The sequence below is a fragment of the Musca domestica genome, unplaced genomic scaffold, assembly GCF_030504385.1.
Source record: "Musca domestica strain aabys unplaced genomic scaffold, Musca_domestica.polishedcontigs.V.1.1 1, whole genome shotgun sequence".
NCBI lineage: Eukaryota > Metazoa > Arthropoda > Insecta > Diptera > Muscidae > Musca > Musca domestica.
Window position 1 is genome coordinate 2,982,120 of NW_026712114.1, and position 24,210 is coordinate 3,006,329.

The window sequence follows — 24,210 nt, forward strand, 5'->3', positions numbered from 1 at the left end:
AAAAATTGTAATCAGCTGTTAGCTCTACCTTACCTTTTTATTGTACCATGGTTATATCCATATATCATCACTGGTACAGAAAATGGGTCATAAGTGTTCACTTTTTAGATTGGCTCCCATTAAGGTATAACTAAGATTTCAAGTATTTTTTAGGTTCTGGTTATGTTTTCCATTTAATTTCGCAAATTTTGGAATTTTTTTTGGGTGTTTTATAAATTTGATTTGGCCAAAAAAAAATATTGGTCCTAACCCATCTATGTTATGTAACGATACTCCTGTGTTGTTACTTAACAGTTGCTCTACAGAAATATAATCGGAGTTTTGTATGGAGCTAGAGTTTAGGGCTGGACAGAAGCATTTATGGTTCCTACGAAATTGCGCATGGATTTAGGCTCACAATTATGTCTATTGCAATGGGAGATGATCGCAAATTATTTACGAGAAAAAGGAAAAAAATCAATTTTTCTTGAATTTCCAATCAACAATAGGTTACAATTATACACCGATCGAAGGGTAATTTTACGTGGGGTAGAACATAGGATAGACAAAAACCCACAGTTTTGGATGGACATCGGATACTATTTAATTGCTTAAATGGATTGAAAGTTTGGTGTCAAAAATAATAAATTTCCTTCCAACTGCGATTTCCATCATTTTCACTCCAAATTGAATAACAATGAGCCTAAGTTAATTTCATTCTTCAGGACAATGACTTCGGTGAAAATGCTGCTTTAAATTTAAGTTTTCTACATAATCACTTCTGACTGTAAAACTTTAGCGAAAACCTCCACTTGCTTTAGCATATTGTTTTTCTCGTTGCATTCGAACATGTAGAGCATTAACGAAAGTATCAGCCAAGAGCTAATAGCTGTCCCCAGTTATTACGCAAAACAACTACAATAGCAATAACCAGAAAAACTATGTTTTTGTGAAAAATCCCATAAACATAAAGTTTCCATCCACAAAAATATAAAATTGGTTCGTTGGCTGGTTGGTTGGTTGGTTGGATGAGAAAGGAGAACAAAACCATTAATGATTCTTTCAAGCTGTAAAGTAGTTGTAAAGGAAGCTAACATTGAAAGTGAAACATATGCAAACAAAATACACCACTTTCCTATACGATGCGATAGTTGATGAGAAATGGATGTCGGCAACGGGGGTTGTTTGAAAAATTGGGGAATATGTAATCGTGACGTCGTTGTACGACCTTGTATACGGTCAAGGCTTAACAAAATTTTCTGCACAAACTTCTCCTGATTCCTTACAACGGATCTCTTTTTTTATACCCTCCACGATAGTATGGAGGATATATTAAGTTTGTCATTCCGTTTGTAACACCTCGAAATATACATTTTAGACCCCACGAAGTATATATATTCTTGATCAGCATAAAATTCTGTGCAGGTTCACATTATCGTAGAGCCCCCATATAAATGTACCCTCCAGATATTCGGTATTTTAATGATTTTAGCAACACTTTTTACCGGAATTGTTTCACATTTGGTATTTGAAGTTCGTAATGGATACTACAGCCTATGACTGAAAATTGTCTGTCCAGGTCCACGTCTTCGTATAGTCCCCATATAACGGTACCTCCCGATATTCGGTGTTTTGATGATTTTAGCGACATTATTTACCGGAATTGTTTCAAATTTGATATTGGAAGTTCGTAATGGATCCTACAGCATATGACAGGAGATTGTGTGTGCAGGTTCATGTCTTCGTATAGCCCCCATATAACGGTACCTCCCGATATTCGGTATTTTTTAAGATTTTAACAGAATTTTTAACGGATTTTATTGCTTTTGAAAATTACCAAATTCGTTCCAAATGTTGGAGGGTATTCAAAGTTCGGCCCGGCCGAACTTACAGCTTTTTTACTTGTCTAGCTTTCACTTTACCCAACTTATCATATCTACCTCCTACGTGTGAACTACTTACGCGCATTTATATGGTAAACATTTATGGCCATCTCAGGCCATTAAAGTCTGTTTATAACTCTATTTGCCATGTACACACACATACACACACCATTACAATTACATATACTATATGTGTACTGCATACATCCATTTGTAGTCTCTTAAAATTCAGCAACACATCTATACACTTCCGTTTTTGGTTTTATATTTCTTGGGCCACAGCAGTAACAATTCATGGGAATCTTCTTAAACATTATTCTATACACACACACTCAAAAGCACTTATGGCCATACTTTATCCCTCTCCCCAACTCACCCCTTCTCAAAAATGTTGTGGTACTTACCGAATTACGCGACGGTACAAATTGTAATATTAGACCATATAAATAGCCATAAACTATGCCAATTCCAATACCAACGGGTCCTTGTAAAATTTGTTCGGTTAATGATCCTCCTGCAAGAGTAGAATACCAAATGACAAAAAAGTAGGAAAGAAAGAAGAAGAATTTTTTATATGTCACCCTCCATACAAAGATGAACATCGATTTTGATTATATGTGTTGATGGTAGTGGTTATTTTATATGTGTTTGTCATGGCAGTAAAACGTATTAGTGCGATATCGACATGTTACATACCTGTTGAGAATATAACGCCATTAATAACACCAAACACGAAAATCGCCACCACATCATTACATGTAGTCATGGCATAGATCAGGGTATGGATGCCGTTGTTAAGGCCTAACCGGTCTTCCTTCAGCTTCAGCATCACCGTCACCACGACATTGGGTGACACGGCTGTTACAACCAAACTGTAGGCGATAAATCGTACGAAAAAGGTAAAGTTATTGATGAAATGCCTTATGTAATATTTAAGAGAGTGTGTGAAATCAAAGGTGAAATATGGTGGCCGATAATATCTTCTTAAATTTGGGGGAGTTATTGTCTTTGTGGATAAAGTGTAAATTTGATCAAAGGTTGCTACAAGTGAGATAGTTATAAATAAATGTTGTTTATAATAATAGCCGATTTTCGAATACTGATTCAAATATGTGCCCTTTGTTGAGTATTTAAAATCTTACTGAAATCTATGGAGTGGGTTCTGAAAAAATGGGCCAACATTGTCCATTTCATATCGCGACTAAGAAAATACGATATAAATATTGCGACGTCCCAGGTTTGGTCTACATTGGTAACTTCATCATAAAATCCATATTCTTTCCAAGTTGCTGGTTGAGAGAAATATATGGATATAGCGTGAGATGAAAAAACTGCAACCAATTACAGACTACAGCCATTTCTAAGCCACTCGTCCGACAGCTGTTAAAATTATTCCAGTGACAGCTCATTATATTGTTTACAAGCGTACCAAAGCATTTCGGTGAGAATTTTCCAGAAAAAAAGTTATTCGTGATGGAATTCAAGCGTGATAGTGTGATTTCTTTATATTTGGCTGGAAAACCCAAAGTGGCTATCGTTAGAGCACCTCTAGCATTTAAATTTGAATAAATCTTTTGTGTCTCGTGCTATCGCTCGTTACTGTATGATACTGGTAGCGTAGACCGACGTCAAGGAAGTGGACGGAAGAAAACAGCAACATCAGCAGAAATGGTTCGAAAAGTAGAGATGCGACTTGATCGCAAGCCGCATGGCAGTGGCCGAAAAATGGCTCGTAAGCTGAATATATCGCATTATTCCATTCGGCAAATATTGAAAAATGAGCTCGGGGTAAAGCCATTGAAATTCCAAACAAAGCATGAACTTACACCGCAACAGGAAGAAAATAGGCTCAAACGAAGTAAAGAGTTGCTTCGCTTGGTCGAAAGTGGTGAACTGCCGAATTTGGTTTTCTTCGATGAGAAAACATTCGTTATCCAGAAGTTTGTAAACAAAACAAAATGATCGTGTTTACTTGCCAAAATCAGCTGAAAATGTGCACCTTCGGTTGACCACCGGAACTAAAACGCCGGCCATGGTGATGGTGTGGGCCGCAATAACAGCCGATGATCATTGCTCTCTGCTCGTATTAATCGACCGTGGCATCAGAATAAATGCCGAAAAATATTCTGGAGTGTGTATTACAGTCTTAGTCACGCAAAAATTTTGGCCGCAGACCTTGGACATTCCAACAGGACTCAGAACCATCGCAATCAGCACGCGTCACCCAAGAATGGTTACAAAATGAGGTTCCTCGCTTCATTTCCAGTGCACAATGTCTACCAAAATCTCCGGATACCAATCCGTTGGACTACTGTGTCTGGAGGATTTTGGAGAGTAAGGTTATCACTAAAAAATACCAAAGTGTCGATCACCTCAAGCAAGAGCTTCGCCGGGAATGGGCCAAAATGCAGAGCAACATACGAGCAGTTTGTGACGGTTTCATTGCCGTTTGAAGGTCATATGTCGTGCCTAAGGTTACCAATTCGAACAAATCTAAACTAATTCTAAAATTTGATGCTATTTCCGACATTTTTTTGCTTTCATTCAATAAAAAAAATGTAAGAATTATGGATATGGAATTGTTGCAGTTTTTTTATCTCGCCCTGTATATCATTTGAAAAGGCCAAAACGTGTGTCATCTTAATAAAAATTTTATACCCAAGGCCTATTTGTATCAATTGTTTCAGAACATTTGGAGTCGAACTAGAGGTGTCCATCTGCTCGTGTGTCTGTCTTGCCTGTGCGCACGATAACACTCGAAGAGAGTATCCGAATAGATCCGAACTTGGTACATTGTAATATTTTTGTCAAACTTATATTGAGTTCGTAGATGGGTAATATCGGTCCACTCCTTCTGTCACCTCCCCTACAAAAGGTCAAAAATTTCACAGAAAACAAAATACCATATAGAATAAGAAAATATAATCCCATTTTGTCCAAACTTTGCAAATTCCAGTATTTCTTTCAGTGCTAGGTCAAGTGTGAAAATTGACATTATCGGTCCACTCCATCAAGTATCCTCTCCTCTTCAAAGGGTCAACATTTTGAAAAATTATTACTCTTACAAAATGTAAAAATAAGAGTCGGATTGTCTTCAAATTCCGTAAATCCCAATATTTCTATCAGCACAAGAACTGGTGTGAGGACGGAATATATCGGACCACTCCTTCTGATGCCTGCCACACAATGGTTGAGATTTTGAATAACCATGAAGCTGCAAATGAGCATCTGATTCCGTTCAAACTCGGCAATAGTTATATCAACAAAAAACTGTTGTAAATGTGGAATATATCGGAATACTCTTTCTGGTACCACCGCCACAAAGGATTTTGGTTACTTAGAACCCTGAAAATGTCTATATTTATATCAGATCCTCTCACCCAGTAACAAATTTTGTATTTTTCGTTCTACCATCTCGTTCTCGTTATCGTTCTATCATTTCCAGACCATCGCCGATTCTCAGCTACTAATAGCATTAGTATAGCCAAATTCCAAACTGTAACAAATATAGTACTATTTAGTACTTGTCGTGACTTATAGTAAACATTTCTGAAACCAGTTATTTTTTTCAAACGTGCCACCAACAAGGTCTCCAATACCAAAATTCCAAATTACCTACTTCTTCCGTTCACATAAAATGTAATTGTATTAAATTTAGTATCGTTTAGTACATTTCCGAAACCAGTTATCTTTCTTAAACGTACTACCAACAAAGTCCCCGATACTGGGTGAACCGAAGAAGTAGGTAATTTGGAATTTTGGTATTGGGGACCTTGTTGGTGGTATGTTTGAAAAAATTAACTGGTTTCGGAAATGTACACATTTTCAAAACCACCTTCATATATCAACTTACTTCCCAACCTTGATTCCCATAACAAATTTCAAGTTTTTAGCTCTATCCGTTCACATAATACCAAATGGTACCATTTCAGAAGTTTGGTACCATTTTAGAACTTCTTGTAACCTTAAAAGCTTGCATTTCCAGAAATTTATAGTAAATCTATCCTGCACTACCAAATTTCAGAAATCCAGCTCATTCCGTTCGTCCAATACAAGGATTAAATTTTTCTTAAAATCTTCTAGCTTCACCCGTTTCGTCGGGGCTCACTAGTCTTTTACTTATATTTATTTTTTTAGAATATTTCGGTTTGGGTTTCTAACTCCAGGTTTAACAAGAGGTCTTCTGGAGTGAATGTGGTACGTTTGGCTGGGCAATTGAAAGGGGGCAGCGTATTGTGCGCGCCTGTATAAAATACCGGGCAGACGTTTCGCACATCTTCGTAAATTCGTGCCCAATATGAATTGCGATGACTTTACCATCCTGAACGCAATTGCGTTCAGGACTACACTGGTTTGTTTGGGCACCTGACGTTCTTCAGCTGCAATGGATGGGTGGTGGACTCAGAGGTCGGAATGTATGGTGTAATCCTGACTGCTACCGTATAAATGCCTCTCAGACTTACCTGTTAGGCATCTTGATCTAGAGGCTCTCTTTTATAGCGTTGAACCTCCCTCCTCCTCAAGATTATGTATGTCAATCCTGACACGCCGGGTGGGGGAGTATTATCCACCATATTACGGTTTGGATGAATCCCACGATAACACACTAGCAGGTACTGAAACGAAAGCATATGGTTATGCTGACGTACTGTCGCAGCTCTCAGGTCAGCATTCTGGCAGGTCTGGATATTCTTCCACTACGTAGCACTTATATTCGCAGACCACACTGACCAATCGCTTTGTAAGAAGTCAACAAGGTCTTCTTGCCCGCACCGCAAGAGCTGCCGGTTACAACCTTGAGGTCTTTGTTCCTATTTTTCATCTTGTCGCAGATAACAGTATCTTGCGCGGACGATTTGAACATGCTGTCAAATGATACCCCTAGAATTTTGGGGTAGCTCGTGGTCGGTATTATATTCCCTCCCCCCACCTGCACATTCAGCTAGGTTCTCAACTCCGCAGGGCATGTAGGAAAAGGTGTGGGTGTTGATTTCGCGAGATAGGTGTTCAATCTTACACATATGTCATTAATCAAGCTTATAGCAAACAAGAAGGTATCATCAGGGAAAATCAAACCTTTGTTATACCCTCCACCATACTATGGAGGTTATATTAATTTTGTCATTCCGTTTGTAACTCCTCGAAATATTCATGTCAGACCCAACAAAGTATATATATTCTTGATCGGCGTAAAATTCTAAGACGATTTAGCCATGTCCGTCTGTCTGTCTGTCAGGTAGGCAGGTAAATGGGCCATGTAGGTAACGGTACCTCCCGATATTCGGTATTTTGATGATTTTAGCGACATAATTTACCGGAATTGTTTCAAATTTGGTATTTGAAGTTCGTTATGGATACTACAGACTAAGTCAAAAAATGAGCCATTTAGGTCCACGTCTTCATATAGCCCCCATATAACCGTACCCCCCGATATTCGGGGAATCGTTCCAAAATTGGTGTTTGAAGTTCGTAATAGATACTGCAACATAAAACAGAAAATTGGTCATGTAGGTTCACGTCTTCGTATAGTCCCCATATACCGAAACCCCTCCCCCCATTATTCGGTATTTTGATGATTTTAGCGACATTATTTACCAGGATTGTCTCAAATTTCGCATGTGAAGTACGTAATGGATACTTCAGCCCATGCCAGAAAATTGTCTGTGCAGGTCCATGTCTTCGTATAGCCACCATAAAATGGTACCCCCGATATTCGGTATTTTGATGATTTTAGCGACATTATTTACCGGAATTGTTTCAAATTTGGTATTTGAAGTTCGTAATGGATACTACATCCTAATTTAAAAAATAAGTCATGTAGGTCCACGTCTTCATATAGCCCCTATATAACGGTATTCGGTATTTTGATGATTTTAGCTACATTAAAAACAGATTTTTCTTCAAGTTTCGCATTTAAATATTGTAATAACTTATGACAAAAGTTGCCTATGCAGGTCCACGTCGTCGTATAGGCATTCGGTATTTTTAAGATTTTAACAGAATTTTTAACGGATTTTTTTTTTTTTTTTTTTGAAAATCGCCAAATTTGTACCATATGGTGGAGGGTATTAAAAGTTCGGCCCGGTCGTACTTACAGCTTTTTTACTTGCTTCTTCCTTATCTCTATAGTGTTGATACAATTAATTGATGCCCTTTAATCCATTAATTTTTCGGCCCCGGTTCGGATATTCTATATTAATACTAAAAATATCCTATTAACAACATCAAACATTCGTGTTTCCTCTCAGGTGTGTAGCTCCACAAAGAGACATTAAAAATTCCTAATAACTTGTATCCCTCAATGCATTCACATGAACTTTATTCACTCACTTGAAAACTCCCAAATTAGTAACTCTTTTAGTTTCCCAAAAAATTGAATATTTTCAAATAACATATTTAATTTTCCGAGAAAAAAAAAAACATTGATGCTGTCTCACCCTCTCTCCAACATATTAATTTATTTATAACAACATTTGGAAAGCTAAGGCAAGCAGCAGCAAAGCTTTTTTCTGACGAAAAAGGTCGAAAAAATAAAACTTCACGTTTTCATTATTTTTTGTACTATTGTTGTTGTTGGTGAAACAACTCGCATGTATTTTTTGTTACACTTACTTCTTTTTTTTTTTTGGTTTTTCAAATTTCCGCCAACAACCAACCGCGTGATGACGACGACGATGATGATGGTGATGGCGGTGGTGATGGTCGTTGGTTGAATTTCATGAAAACGAGCATAACATGCTGTGAATTTTTAAAATTAAAATAACAGTGAACAAAATAACCATAACTATATAACAACGACAAAAACAACAAGAAGAAGCAGAATAATAATATACGGAAAATTCCATTTTCTGTGTAACTGAAATTGTAGACTTGCCAAGTGTTAAATTAAGAGGGCTGCTGAATTGAAAATTCAACCTGGTGGCTGTTTTTTTTTCGTGGACCTGGACACTCTCCCGGTGTGTTAGGCCACCGCAAAAATAAGAGGTTACCGCAGATCTCCATAAGCCAGGTTGCACCTCATAATAACTCATACATATTTAATAATGGAACAAGTTTTTGAACACAACTTCCGGAGACACGTTGAGTTATGTGACCGAGGGTGAGAGTGTGTGTGTGACAGAGAGGGAGAGAGCCCGCGAGTGGTAAAAGTAGTTGTGGCCTCGACTCCCGTCGTGTTATGAGTGAATTATAAAGAACACTTGCTAAAGTTCTAATTCAAGCTCGAGTATAATGTGCATGCATAAAACGCATATTTACTTTGGGCAAAGTTTATTTCAATTTTAAGAATTGAAAAAAAATTAAAAGTTTTGGTAAAAAAAATTGAAGGGATTTTTTTATGAAAAATTGTTGTTAGATTAGCATTTGCTGACGATTTTATTTTTGTAAAAAGGCAGACTTTTGCTCAGAATCTTTTCTAAGCAAAGAACAGAAAATCTTTCCTCAGAAGACCAGAAGTGCTTTATATCGACAGCAGATAGACTTCAGACCAGAAGGTCTAATACTCATAGAAGACCAGAAGGTCTTCTAATCATAAAAGAGCAGAAGGCATACTATTCATAGAAGACCAGAAGGTCTTCTACTCAGGGAAGACCAGAATGTTCCAAAGAAAGTCTACTACCAGAACTAGGTCTTCTCATGGAAGACCAGAAGTAGGTCTTCTCATAGAAGACCAGATTAAAGTCTTCTCATAGAATATCAGAAGAAGGTCTTCTCATTTAAGTCTTCGGGTCTTCTCTAAGAAGGTCTTTTAAGAAAAGACCCGAAGAAGGTCTTTTAACAGAAGATCCGAAAAATGTCTTCTAATAAGAAGACCAGAAGTAAGCCTTCTTATGAAAGACCAGAAGTAGGGCTTCTTATGGAAGTAGGTTTTCGCATGGAAGACTAGAAGTAGGTCTTCTCAGAGAAGAAGGTATTCTTCTCAGAGAACGTCTTCTTCTCATAGAACACAAGAAGTAGGTCTTCTCATGGAAGACCAAAATAAGGCCTTCTCACGGAAGAAGTAGGTCTTCTCCTAAAAGACCAATAGGTCTACTTTCAGAAGTCCCAAAGGACTTCTTTTAGAAGTCCCTAAAGGTCTACTCCTAGAAGTCGCGAAGGTCTTCTCATAGAAGTCCCGAAGGTCTTCTTCTAAGAGGTTAACAGAAGGTCTTTTTCTCAGAGAAGACCAGCAGGTCTTCATCTCATAAGACCAAAAGGTCTTCTTCTCATGGACGCTCAGAAGTAGGTCTTCTCTTGAAATACAAAAATTAGGTCTTTTCACGGAAGAAGTAGGTCTTCTACTCATAGAAGACCAGACGGTCTTCTTCTCATAGAAGTCCAGCAGGTCTTCTTCTCAGAGAAGACAAGAAGGTCTTCTTTTCAGAGACGACCAGAAGATCATCTTTTTAGAGAAGACCAGAAAGTCTTCTTCTCAGTGAAGATCAGAAGGTCTTCTTCTCATAGAATAACAGAAGAATTTTTTTCTCAGAGAAGATCAGAAGGTCTTCTCACGGAAGATCAGAAGTAGGTCTTGTCTTGGAATACCAGAATTAGGTCTTCTCATGGAAGAAGTAGGTCTTGTACTCAAAGAAGACCAGATCGTCTTCTTCGAAGAGAAGACGAGAAGGTCAAATTTTCAGAGAAGACCAGCTTCTTTTCAGAGATTACCAGCAGATTATCTTCTCAGAGAAAATCTGAAGGTCTTCTTCTCATGTAAGACCAGAATGTCTTTTCCTCAAAGAAGACCAAAAGTTCTTCTTCTCATAGAAGATCAGAAGGTCTTCTTACGAAAAAAGTAGGACTTCTCATGGAAGACCCTAAGGTCTATTCCTAGAAGACCCAAGTGTCTATTCCTAGAAGACCCAAGTGTCTATTCCTAGAAGACTCGAAGGTATACTCCCAGAAGACCCGAAGGTTTTCTCCTAGAAGACCGCAAGGCCTTCTCATAGATGACCAGAAGGTCTTCTTCTCAAGGAAGACCAGAATGTCTACTTTTCAGAGTAGACCAGAAGGTTTTTTGCTCAGAGAAGACCAAAATGTCTTCTTCTCAGAGAAGACCAGAATGTCTTCTTTTCATTGAAGAGCAGAATGTTTTCTTTGCATTGAAGACCAGAAGGTCTTCTTCAAATGCCCAAAATGGTACACAAGGTTCTTAGAGAAGACCAGAAGTAGGTCTTCTCATGGAAGGCCAAAAGATGGTCTTCTCGTAGAAGATCAGAAGTAAGTCTTCGGAAGACCAGTAGGTATTCTTCTCAGAGAAGACCGGAAGGTCTTCTTCTAAGAAAAGACCAGAAGGCCAGAAAGTCTTCTCTTAGAAAACCAGAAGGTCTTGTCCCATAGAAGACTAGAATACCTTGTTCCCACTGAAGATTTGCTTTCACGCTGACTTAATTGTGTGAACTCCGTGGTTTCTAGTTTCAATTTCAAAGGAAGTACAAAATGCGATTATCAAACACTCCACAAAAAATGTAAATACAACTATTATGATATTAACAAAAAAAAAAAAAATAATAATAATAAAAACATCTCTCACTTACCCCAAAAGAATACCCCACAGCCAGGGCATATTCAGCAGGAAATATGCCAACACCGCAATGATGCTGACTTCAGCAATGGTCGGCACCAGGGTCAAACGTGTTATCATAAACCATAATTTCTTAAAGGCATTTGCGTCCAGGCCCAGGCCGGCAAGTAACATAATATTTATTAAGGCCATCTCTCTGCAAAATCAAAAGCGTGGTAAAAGCCGACACACACACAGTGTGATCAGCATGTGTCACATCATTTCGCCGTGGCCATGCGACCACCCACTAAGACTTACCTTAGAATTCCTTCGAATTTTGCATAGCCCGTAAAATCTGCCAATCCAACATTGGCATACAGGACACCAAAGAACAGCATGCCCAACATGTCAGGTAATTTTATGAATGTCACCAGGATACCGGCTGTTTGAGCTCCCACAAAGAGTAGAACGATACGCATTATCACCGTACTGGGTACGGCATATTCGGGCAGTTGAATGTAAGCCAATATCCAGAGTCCTAAGAAGATGAGCAGAATGGCCAAAGGTTGTGATGAAATTGAATAATTTCTTGTCAAATAACGCCAACTACAAGGAAACGGAAATAAAGAGAAAACATAATCAAAAGTTATTATTTTGAGGACAATGCTTTCCAGGAAGCAGAGAGAGATGTAGATTGGTACACAAAAACTCCTAAAATATGTTTGCTTTCATATAATTCATACTCATAGGTATACAATACTAAAAAATAAGTTATTCAATGTCTTATCAACGCACTGACGTAACAGTTTGAGTTATAAATTTTTGAAAACTTTTGAAAAACACTAAGCCACAAGAAACTGGTTTTTAGAGACAAAAATTATGTACTCCTCGAGTCTGATAGCATACATTTTGAATATAGGTCACTGTTGTTACTAGATATGAGTTTAATTGATGTTTTAGCAATTTGTGCTGAAAGGTACTAACAGTACTAAATATTTTGCAATTAAAGGTAGATTATAACAAGTAAGCAAAGGCTATAGTCGTGCGGGGTACCCTACAATACTAGAATATGTTAGAAGCCCATTTATGTCCAAATCCATTTTGGACGATTTCGCTTTTGAAATTATGTTACGGAACACTGCCCAGATATTACCCTCAACATTTTGACCTCGGACTGTTGGTCCCATATTTACGCACTCCGTCGAGGTGTTAGTTGTTGTGGTCCATTTTACAGCTAAATATAATACAATGGACATAAAAAATGCTAGAATTTTACCCTGTTCTTAACTCTCTTCTCAGGCGTGTCCATTGGCTTCTATTGTGTGGGATTTTTTTCTGTTTTTGGTTCATTTGAACCCCTCAATATTTTGCGATCATCTCCGAAAGCAAAAGATCCCTCTGTATCTCCAAATTTAGACTCATCTATATGATTTTATTGTCTACGATATTTGGCTATATTCGTCAACGAAATCAGCACAAAAAGCCAGAAGTTCCCCACAAAGTGGTGGTCCATTCTACGCGCTGTTCTAACTCCAACTTCTTTCGAGATTTCGTGTCTTTTCGTTTCCTTTATAACTGTTGCAAAATCAGAAACATCAAAAACAATTGACCTATCCCTTCTGAGCCTAACCCTACCCTTGTGAAAATTTTCGTGAGGATCGGACGATAATTTCAATCTGGATACAATATCCCCAACCTGTGTTGTAAGGTAAAAAAAATATTACACTTTAATATTATAAGTCAAATTGAAAAAATCGCATGCGATAAAAAATATGAAAAAAATCGAAAAATGTCACAAAATACTACAAAATCTATTGGCATCATTACTGGCATTTTTTTAGATTTCATACTTTTATGCCGAGAGGGCAATCTGAATTGACAAAATTTGTCAAAATCGGTCCAGCCATTATTGAGCTGTAAGCATTCTAGGTAACATTCCCATCCGTTGAATATACACATTGTATATACTTCGCTATATATTTAATATCGGCATCTACGTAACGATCAGAATTGACCTGCTCGTGTATTTGTGATTTCTCCAGGATTAAAAATATTCGCGGTTTAATGGAAAATTTGACTTTTATTTCACACAAATGATATGGTCTTTTTCACCCACTAAATATCACCCGAACCATCAAAATTGGAAGGCTTTTGCACAGCCCAAAGCTCTAGCCCCATGCTAACTTCCGCTTCGATTGGTCTATAATTGTGACCTGTAGAGCAACTGCAAAATCAATAAAATTTTCTGTTTTTGGTCCATCATAGGGTTCTATTCTGACCCTAACCCCACCTCCATTTTTAATTTCGTGAGGATCGGTTCATAATTGCGACCTGTAGCTTGATTAGAAATTAACATGGACAGACGGACGGACGGACATACATAGCTAGATCGACTCATCTCGGCGAGATAGAAAGATCCATATATATTTTCCTATGTGGGAAACCAATATTTAGAGGTGTTACATAATATTTGGCCCAATCAAACTTATAATACCCCCAACCTATAGTGTTGTAGGGTATAAAAACATTGGTATTTTAGAAATTTGGTATCTAAGGAATTTAAATTGTTTTGCGAAACTACGTTTCAAAACTCATGCCTTTGGTAACGCTTAAGAGCTTAAATTGTAGGTTTGAACTATGGGGCCGATGGCGATGTTTTTGGGGCAAAAAAAAAAAAAAAAACCTTTAAACATACGGGTGAAATGAAAACCTGCAACTATCTTCAGACTGCTGTTATTTCTACGTCACTCGTCCGACAGCTGTTAGAATTATTCCAGTGACAGCTCATAATATTGTTTACAAAAGGGACAAATGCATTTTGGTGAAATTTTTTCAGAAAAAAGTTATTCGTAAGGGAATTCATGCTTGACCGTATGGTTTCTTTATATTTGGCTGGAAAGCCACAAGTGGCTATCGTTAGAGCACTCCAGCATTTAAATGTGAATAAATCGTTTGTGTCTCGTACCATAGCTCATTACCGTGATACTGGTAGCGTAGCCCAGCGTCAAGGAAGTGGACGGAAGAAAGCAGCAACATCAGCAGAAATGATTCGAAAAGTAAAGAAGCGACTTAATGGAAACCCGCGTCGCAGTGGCCGAAAAATGGCTCGTGAGCTGAACATATCGCAATATTCCATTCGGCAAATATTGAAAAATGAGCTCGGGGTAAAGCCGTTGAAATTCCAAAAAAATGCAAGAACTTACACCGCTACAGTAAGAAAATAAACTCAAAAGAGCTAAAGAGTTACTTCGCTTGGCCGAAAGTGGTGAACTGCCGAATTTGGGTTTCTCCGATGAGAAAATATTCGTTGTCCAGTAGTTTGTAAACAAACAAAATGATCGTGTTTACTTGTCAAAGAGGTCAGCTGAAAATGTGTACCTTCGGTTGACCACTAGAACTCAAACGCCGGCCAAGGTGATGGTGTGGGCCGCCATAACAGTCGATGGTCGCTCTTCGCTCGAATTCATTCGCCTGAATAAATGCCGAATATTATCGCGAAAATATTCTGGAGGGTGTATTAAAGCCTTGGACACGCAAACATTTTGGCCGCAGACCTTGGACATTCCAACAGGACTCAGCAGCATCGCACTCAGCACGCGCCACCCAAAAATGGTTACACAAATGAGGTTCCTCGCTTCATTTCCAGCGCACAATGGTCACCAAAATCTCCGGATACCAATCCGTTGGACTATTGTGTCTGGAGTATTTTGAAATGTAAGGTTGGCACTAAAAAATACCAAAGTATCGATCACCTCAAGCAAGCGCTTCGCCGAGAATGGGCTAAAATACAACGTGTGACGGTTTCATTGGCCATTTGAAGGCTAATTCGAACAAATCTAAACTTATTCTAAAATTTGATGCTATTTCCCACATTTTTATACCCTCCACCATACATAGTATGGAGGGTATATTAAGTCCGTCATTCCGTTTGTAATTCATCGAAATAATCATTTTGGACCCAAAAAAGTATATACATTCTTGATCAGCGTAAAATTCTAACGTGATTTAGCCCTGTCCGTCCGTCTGTTGTAATCACGCTACAGTCTAAACGAATAAAGATAGGAAGCTAAAATTTTGCACAGATCTCTCTTTTGTTTGCAGGCAGGTCAAGTTCGAAGATGGGTTATATCGGTCCACGACGGTCCACATAACGGTACCCCCCGATATTCGGTATTTTGATGATTTTACCAACATTTTTCAACGGAATTGTCTGAAAATCCACACAAGGAGTTTCATGTGGGTACTCTATACTCGGTACCCGGTATTTTGATGATTTTAGCCACATTTTCTAATGCAATGGTCTGAAAATCCACACATGAAGTTCCTTGTAAGTACTTAATCCCTTGAAAGAGAATTATCTATATAGGTCCACGATATCGAATAGCCCCCATATAACTGTACCCCCGATATTTGGTATTTTGATGATTTTATCCACATTTTTCAATTGAATTGTCTGAAATTTTACACAAGGAGTTTCATATGGGTACTTTATACCTCGGAAGAGAATTTTCTATATAGGTCGACGATGTCGTATAGCCCCCATATAACGGTACCCGGTATTTTGATGATTTTAGCCACATTTTCTAATGGAATGGTCTGAAAATCCACATAAGAAGTTCCTTGTAAGTACTTAATCCCTTGAAAGAGAGTTGTCTATATAGGTCCACGATATCGTATATTCCCCATATATCGGCACCTTCCGATATTAGGTATTTTAAATATGTTAACAGAATTATTGATGGATTTTATTTATTTTTTTATTTTTTTTTTTTTTTTGTTGAAAATTTTCTAATTCGTTCCAGATGGTGGAGGGTATTCAAAGTTTCGTACCCTCAAAATATGAACAAAAATTCATCAGTATTTAATAGAACATTCCTAAGATCTACCTCTTACCAATAACTAAGCAACAATGCTGTACGATTTTGTACTCTTTAGGACTTTGAAAATTCAGGCGAAGTACCAACTATTTCTCTGCCATTTGTGACGGTAAAAGTGCTTTGTAAACTATTTTCGTACACTAGCTTCCTTAACGAAAAATAAAGTGGTAGCTGCTTGCTTTTGTAACACCTTCCTATTGTTAACCACAAGGCTCCTTTTAATTATTTGGCAAATAAAGAAACTATGATCTAAAACTTATATGAGCACACATTACAATACACATACCCATACATACACAAAAGAACTTCAGCATAAAACGCCCATTAAAACTGGAATAGGTCTCCATATCACAGCATTGTGAGGAGCATAATAAATAACACAACAATAAAATAAGTTTTCTCTTTTTTTCGAAATAGAAGGATAACAACAATTGCTAGTTCTTTGAGGGTAAAGTGGACTCACACAGCCACAGTCATGTAATTAACTTTATTAGAATGGCAATTAATACTAATTATCATTATTATTGTTGTTATAATTATTGTAATTTGGTGTAACAAAAGTAACCGCACACACAACTGCAAATGAAAGCGAAACACACAAAACAAACGAAACGAAAAACCAGTAAAAAAAAGTCTTAAAGTCGGACGAGGCCGACTTTATGATACCCTACACCACTTTGCTAATTTAGTACAGCTCCGCAAAAGAATTAAAAGTTTTTGTGGGAGTATCCAATTATACACGCTATGATTATAATTATAATTTCAAGTTCAAAGGACTAAATATGCCGAAGCATTTGTATCTTTTAAATTTGGACTTGTATTGCCCATTTGGTGCACAATTAAATATATATTATATATAATATAAATATATATATATATATATATATATATATATATATATATATATATATATATATATATATATATATATATATATATATATATATATATATATATATATATATATATATATATATATATATATATATATATATATATATATATATATATATCTAAATCCGAACCGATTTCGATAAAATTTGTCAAAAATATTTTTGAGCTGTATTTGATATATTTCCCTGAATATCGTTGTTACGGAGTGCATATTACGGCTGTAAATCGGATGAAGAGTTTATATGGGAGCTATTGCTATATCTGAACCGATCTTCACCAAATTTGACATACTAGCTTCTAGACTCAATTCGGTTGTAATTGCCAAATTCCATCCCATTTGGACAAATATTAGACGTTTGGTGCACAATAAAGGGTAAATCGGACGAAGTTATATATGGGAGCTATATCCAAATCTGAACCGATCTCGATAAAATTTAGCAAATGTATTTCTCAGCTGTATTTGATATATTTCCCCAAATATTGTTGTTACAGAGTGCATATTGCGGCTGCGGAGGACAAAAATAACAAATTGGATGAAAAATATATATGGGAGCTATAGCTATATCTGTACCGATTTCGATCAAATTTGACATACTAGCTTCTAGACTCAATTCGGTCGTGAGTGCCAAATTCCATCCCATTTGGACAAATATTAGACGTTTGGTGCACAATAAAGGATAAATCGGACGAAGTTATATATGGGAACTATATCCAAATCGGAACCGATCTGGATAAAATTTAGCAAATGTATTTCTGAGCTGTATTTGATATATTTCCCCAAATATTGTTGTTACAGAGTGCATATTGCTGTTGCGGATGACAAAAATAACAAATCGGATGAACAATATATATGGGAGGGATAGCTATATCTGAGCCGATTTCGATCAAATTTGGCATATTTATTTTCAGGCCTAATTTGGTTGTTTGTGCAAAATTCCATACTATTCGGGCTGATATTACACGTTTGGTGCACAATAAAAGGCAAATCTGACGAAGATATATATGGGAGCTATATCTAAATTTTGACGGATTATCTCCAATTTCAATAGGGTTCGTTCTTGAGCCAAACAAATGATTTGTGCAAAATTTCATCTGGATAGCTCAATAAATGCGAACTGTACTTTGTTTACAAAAATACATGGACGGACGGACATGCATGAATCGACTCAGAATGTGATTCTATGCAGATCATCAAAAGGAACTATGGGTCTTACTCGTTTCATTTGCCTATTACAAACAAATGCACAAAGACATAATACCCTGACCACCTTATGGTGTAGGGTATAAAAAACAAAACATTCATAGAAAATGTATGAATGAATGTTGGAACACAATCCCACAATGGGAAATTGTAATAAATATACGTATGTGTGTAACATATATACGTTAATTAGGAAATTTAATAAATTATGTTTTTTTCTTGGCGATATAGTATTTTCGTTTAATATTTAACAAAAGAAAACCCCATTATTAACTGATTTAATAATTCTTGTAAGAAAATTAAAGAATTATGACAACTTTACAACTAACCACCTCCTCCCCCCCAACTTCTTGATGGCCAATAATTGTTGCACTGAACTCCTACTGAATTTCCCCCCGACCCAACCCCCGCTACACATTGCGTGCTTAACCCTTTTTGTTTCGTTTTAGCCAACATTAATCAAGCATTCATTACAAATTCTAATTAAAGGCCGTTATTGTTTTAATAACCACCAATTAAATCGGTAATCTCAACGAATCAACGAATCACAATATTCAAATTCAAATTTTGACCTATGTCACAAATCACGACAAATGTCAAATAAATCAAAAATGTTGGGTAATAAATCTAAGTTGAAATACTGGGGTAAGGAGTGTTCATGCGTTTGAAAATTAAATTTTGGGTGGTTTTTCGTTTGCTTAATGTGGTCGAGCTATTGATTCTTCATAGATTCAATTAAAATGTTAAATGCTGTTTTGAAAACTGTCATAATCAGTTGGTAACTATACACAATCAAATGAGTTGAGTCGATTTTTATACCCTCAGCAATATGGCAAGAGAGGGTATTTACCATTTGATACGGTCAAAAAATGTCTCATCGAAATTAGAGTTTAAACCCTAGGTATTTTTGAACCAAATTTGTTTCAGGACATTTGTAGTCGATCCAGGGGCGTCCGTCATTCTGTCTGGCTGGTTGGTGGGCACGATAACTCTCGAAGGAAGTATTCGATTTGGTCCAAACTTGGTACACCGTAATATTATTATCTTTTTTTATCAAATTTAGATCGAGACCGGATATGGACAATATCGTTCCACTCCTTCTGGCAAGTCTCCCACAAAAGGTCGAAATTTTCAAAAACAAAAAAAAAAAGAACAAGTAAGCAAAGGCTATAGTCGTGCTGGGCCGACCATGTGATACCCTACAACACTAAAATATGTTAGAAGCCCTTTTATGTGCAAATCCATTTTGGAAGATTTCGCTTCTGAAATGATGTCACGAAGCACTGCCCAGATATTACTCTTAGCATTTTGACCAGGAACATTTGCCCAATATTTACGCACCCCGTCGTGCTATTAGTTGCTGGTGTCCATTTTACAGCTAAATATATTCCAATGGTCATCCAAAAAGCTAGAACTCTTCCCCGTCCTTATCTCTCTTCTCAGGCATGTTAATGGGCTTCAACTGTGTGATCAGGAAATTTTTCTGTTTTTTGTTCTTTTGAACCCCTAAATATTTTGCGATCATCTCCAAAAGCAAGAAGCCCCTCTGTATCTCCAAAATTTAGACTCATCTATATGATTTGGTTGTCTACGATATTTGGCTATATTCGTCAACGAAATCAGCATAAAAAAGCAGAAGTTCGCCTTTTGTGTATTTCGGATATCGCCTGTAATCGCCTGGTCCATTCCAGCCGCTATCCTAAACTCATGCGTGATTTCGTGTCCTTTGCTTTGTATATGTGACCTTTATAACGGCTGCAAAATCAGGAACATTTTTAGTTGTTGGTTCATTTCAACCCCTAAATATATTCCGGACATCTTTAGAAACAATAGGCTTAGCCCTTCTGAGCCTAACCCCACCCTTGTAAAAAATTTGGTCAGGATCGAAAGAAAAAAATGTCACAAAATACTACAAAATCTATATTAACATCATTATTGGCATCTTTTTATCCGATTTTATTAGATTTCATACTTTTATGCATAGAGGGCTTTCTGGATTGATAAAATTTTTCAAAATCGGACCAGCCATTCTTGAGATACACATACACACATGAGATACACATATACACATTGTATATATTTCGCTATATACCCGATATATTTACTATCGGCATCTACGTAACGGTCAGAATTGACCGCTTCGTCTATTTGTGATTTCGCCTGCACTAAAAATATTCGCGGTTTAATGGAAAATTTGACTTTTATTTAACACAAACCTAAATATTACCCGATGACCATGAAAATTGTAAGGATTCTTCCCAGCCCTACGCTCTAGCCCCATGCTAACAACCGCTTCGATTGGTCTATAATATCGACCTATAGAGCAACTGCAATATCAGGAAATTTTTCAGTTTTTGGTCCATTTCAGCCCTTAAGTATTATGCAATTATCTCCAGAAAAAATAGGGTTCTATTCTGGTCCAAGCCCAACCTACATTCTAAATTTCGTGAAGATAGGGCCATAATTGCGACCTGTAGAGTGATTACAAATTAACATGGACAGACGGACGGACATACATAGCTAGATCGACTCAGCTCGGCGCGATAGAATGTGAGAAACCAATATTTCGAGGTGTTACATAATTGTTGTTGGTGTTACATAACCCCACCATATAGTGTTGTAGGGTATAAATATTTTACTGCACAGAAAAGTAGGGATAATCCGATTTTTCTCCAACTTTGCAAATCCTAATATTTACATCAGTGCCAGGTCAGGTGCGAAAACGGACAATATCGGTTCAATTACCTCCCCCCCTCCCCCACAAGTACCTCCCCCACAAAGGGTAAAAATTATGAACAATTATAACTCTTATAAAATGTGAAGCAAGAGTCCACTTCTCTTAAAATTACACACATCACAATATTTTGATTAACCCAAGGCCTGATATGAAGATGGAATATATCGGTCCACTCCCTCTGGTACCTTCCGCACAAATGTTCAAAATTTTAAATATACAATATCCGATTTCACTCAGACTTGACACATCTCAATATTTCCATCAACACAGGATTTCTTATAAAGATGGTAGAGATCGGATCATTCCTTTTGGTACCTACCCCCCCCCCCCCCCCCCCACCACAGAGGCTCAAAATATCAACACGATTATAAAATCTGAAATTAGCATACGGATCTCTTCATATTTCACACATGCCATTATTTCTAATGATATGAAATCGGTTGTGAAAATGGGATTCATCGGTTCACTCTTTCTGGTACCTCCTCCCACAAAAGATCACCATTTTAAATATACATGAAGCTCATAAAACACGAAATTAATATTCGATTTCATTCAGACTTAGTACATCTCAATACTTCCATCAACACAAGATCTGTTGTGAAGATGCTGGATGTCGGACCATTTATTCTGATGAGATCTGATGGAGGGTATCGTTATATGGGGGCTATACCAAAACGTGGACCTACATGGCCCAGACGGATAGACGGACGGGCATCGCTAAATCGACATAGAATTTTATGCTGATCAAGAATATATGTACTTTGTGGGGTCTAAAATGTATATTTCGAGGTGTTACAATATTTTATATTTAATTTTATATTTTAATATTGTTATTAAGTAATCTTTTAAAAACACAATATTGAATTATCGAATGAGGGTCACGTTTAGTACGGAATGATGTTTAAGGGCTTAGAGGTACAAAAACTTTGAAATTTTGAAAACCACTTTTAATTAAAGGTAAGAGTTGGAACACTGAAATCTTTCATGAGGCTCAGTTCTGCAATGAGATATTTAGAAATTTGTTTCTTAAGAGTACGATGAGATCTAATATAACTGCGTTGTTTTTGAACGAGATTTTGATATTGGCGGTATTATTGAATATCGTATTTTAGGATTACAATACAAAACAAGTAAAAAAGCAGTTCCGCAGGGCCGAACTTCGAATACCCTTCACCATTTGACGCGAATTCCAAAATTTTCAAAAAAATAAAATCCATTAAAATTTTTGTTAAAATCTTTAATATACATAATATCGGAAGGTGTCTCCATATGGGGGGATATGTGATATTGTGGATCTATATAAACAAATCTATTTCTGAGGGTAAAGTACTCACAAAGAACATTTCCCTTTGAAAAATGTGGCTAAAATCATCAAAATACCGAATATCGGTGGGACCGTTATGTGGGGGCTAAATGATATCGTGGACCTATATAGACAATTCTCTTTCAGGTGGTAAAGTACTCACAAGGGACTCCTTGTGTGGAATTTCAGACAATTCCATTGAAAAATGTGGCATAAATTATCAAAATACCGAATATTGGGGGGTGCCTTTTTATGGGGGCTATACGATATCGTGGACCGATATAGCCCATCTTCGAACTTGACCTGCCTGCAGGCAAAAGAGAGATCTGTGAAAAATTTTAGCTTCCTATCTTAATTTGTTTTGACTGAAGCGTGATTACAACAGATGGACTGACAGGGCTATATTGTCCTAGAATTTTACGCTGATCAAGAATATATATACTTTGTTGGTTCTAAAATGATTATTTCGATGAGATACAAACGGAATGACGAACTTAATATACCCTCCATACTATGTATGGTGTAGGGTATAAAAAAAAGAAAATTTAAAAAAGGGCAACATTCGGGCAGCGTGTGACATTTTCATTGGTCGTTTGAAGGCCATAATTCGTGCCAAAGGTGACCAATTCGAACAAATCTAAACTTATTCTAAAATTTGATGCTTTTTCCGACATTTTCTGCTTTCATTCAATAAAATTTAAAAAAAAAATAAATAGAAATTATGGCGTTTGACTTTGTTGCATTTTTTTGTCTCACCCTGTAATTGTATATTGTCACCATATTATTTATTCATATACATACTTAAAACCCCTCATACAAAAAAAAAAAAAAAACTCCCAAATAAAAAAAAAACTCCCAAATAAACCAAATCGAATTCTTTACATTAACTAAACTAAACGCAAATCCAACCTAATCAATTATCACTGCTGTTGACTAATTTGTGTTAAATCAATTTCAATGAATATTTAATGTTACATAAATGAGTGGTTATCGGAATCACGCATTAAAAACTTTGAAAATTTATTCATGACAAGTGCTTATTACAGCCTACGTCAGAGGGTTTATCACATAAAATTACAGCGAGAGCCTTTCGGATATGATAACTGAGAGCAAAGATTAGGGGCACCAAACAAGGTATGGATAACATATACAAATAACGACAAATTACATACAGAACCGACCAGAGATGGAAAACGTCATAAAGCCGAACAATATGTAGAAGTATAAAACGTCGTAATATTCTGAAATATTGTAGCGACCCACATAATACATCCCAAGTTGGATGAGGCTGGGTTTTTGGAAATCCGGACTAGAAGTGCATTATAAGTACTAGATAGCACTTAATTCCGTTTATACCCTCCACCATAGTAAGTTTGTCATTCCGTTTGTAACACATCGAAATATACATTTTAGACCCCACAAATATATTCTTGATCCGCATAAAATTCTATGTCGATTTAGCGATGTCCTTCCGTCTGTCCATCTATCCTTCTGTGAACATCACTCTAGCTTCCGAACGAAATTAAATAGGTTGATAAATTTTTACTCAAATATATATTATGTCTGCAGGACTTTTGGTATTGAAATGGGTCATGTAGGTCCACGTTTTGGTATAGCCCCCATATAACTATACCTCCCGATATTCGGTACTTTGTTGATTTTAGCGACATTATTCTCCGCATTTTTTTTAAATTTGGTGTTTGAAGTTCGTATGTGATACTAAAGCCTATGAAAGAAAATTGTCTGTGCAGGTCCACGTCTTCGTGTAGCCCTAGTAAGTCCACGCTTTGGTATAGCCCCCATATAATAGTACCTCCTTTTTCGGTATTTTGTTGATTTTGGCGACATTTTTCAC

General features: G+C 36.9%; 1 protein-coding gene across 4 annotated transcripts in view; it reads right to left on the reverse strand.

Moving 5' to 3' along the window:
- LOC101896766 (sodium/hydrogen exchanger 9B2) overlaps positions 1-24,210 on the reverse strand; it is a 195,312-nt gene that overhangs the window by 59,269 nt on the left and 111,833 nt on the right. For all 4 annotated transcript variants that reach the window (XM_059132123.1, XM_011294820.3, XM_011294819.3 and 1 more), the window contains 4 exons: positions 11,662-11,949; positions 11,378-11,560; positions 2,559-2,734; positions 2,267-2,376 (listed from right to left, as the gene is read on the reverse strand). In XM_059132123.1, the coding sequence (XP_058988106.1) occupies positions 2,267-2,376; positions 2,559-2,734; positions 11,378-11,560; positions 11,662-11,949 (757 nt within the window). The remainder of the gene's footprint in view (positions 1-2,266; positions 2,377-2,558; positions 2,735-11,377; positions 11,561-11,661; positions 11,950-24,210) is intronic.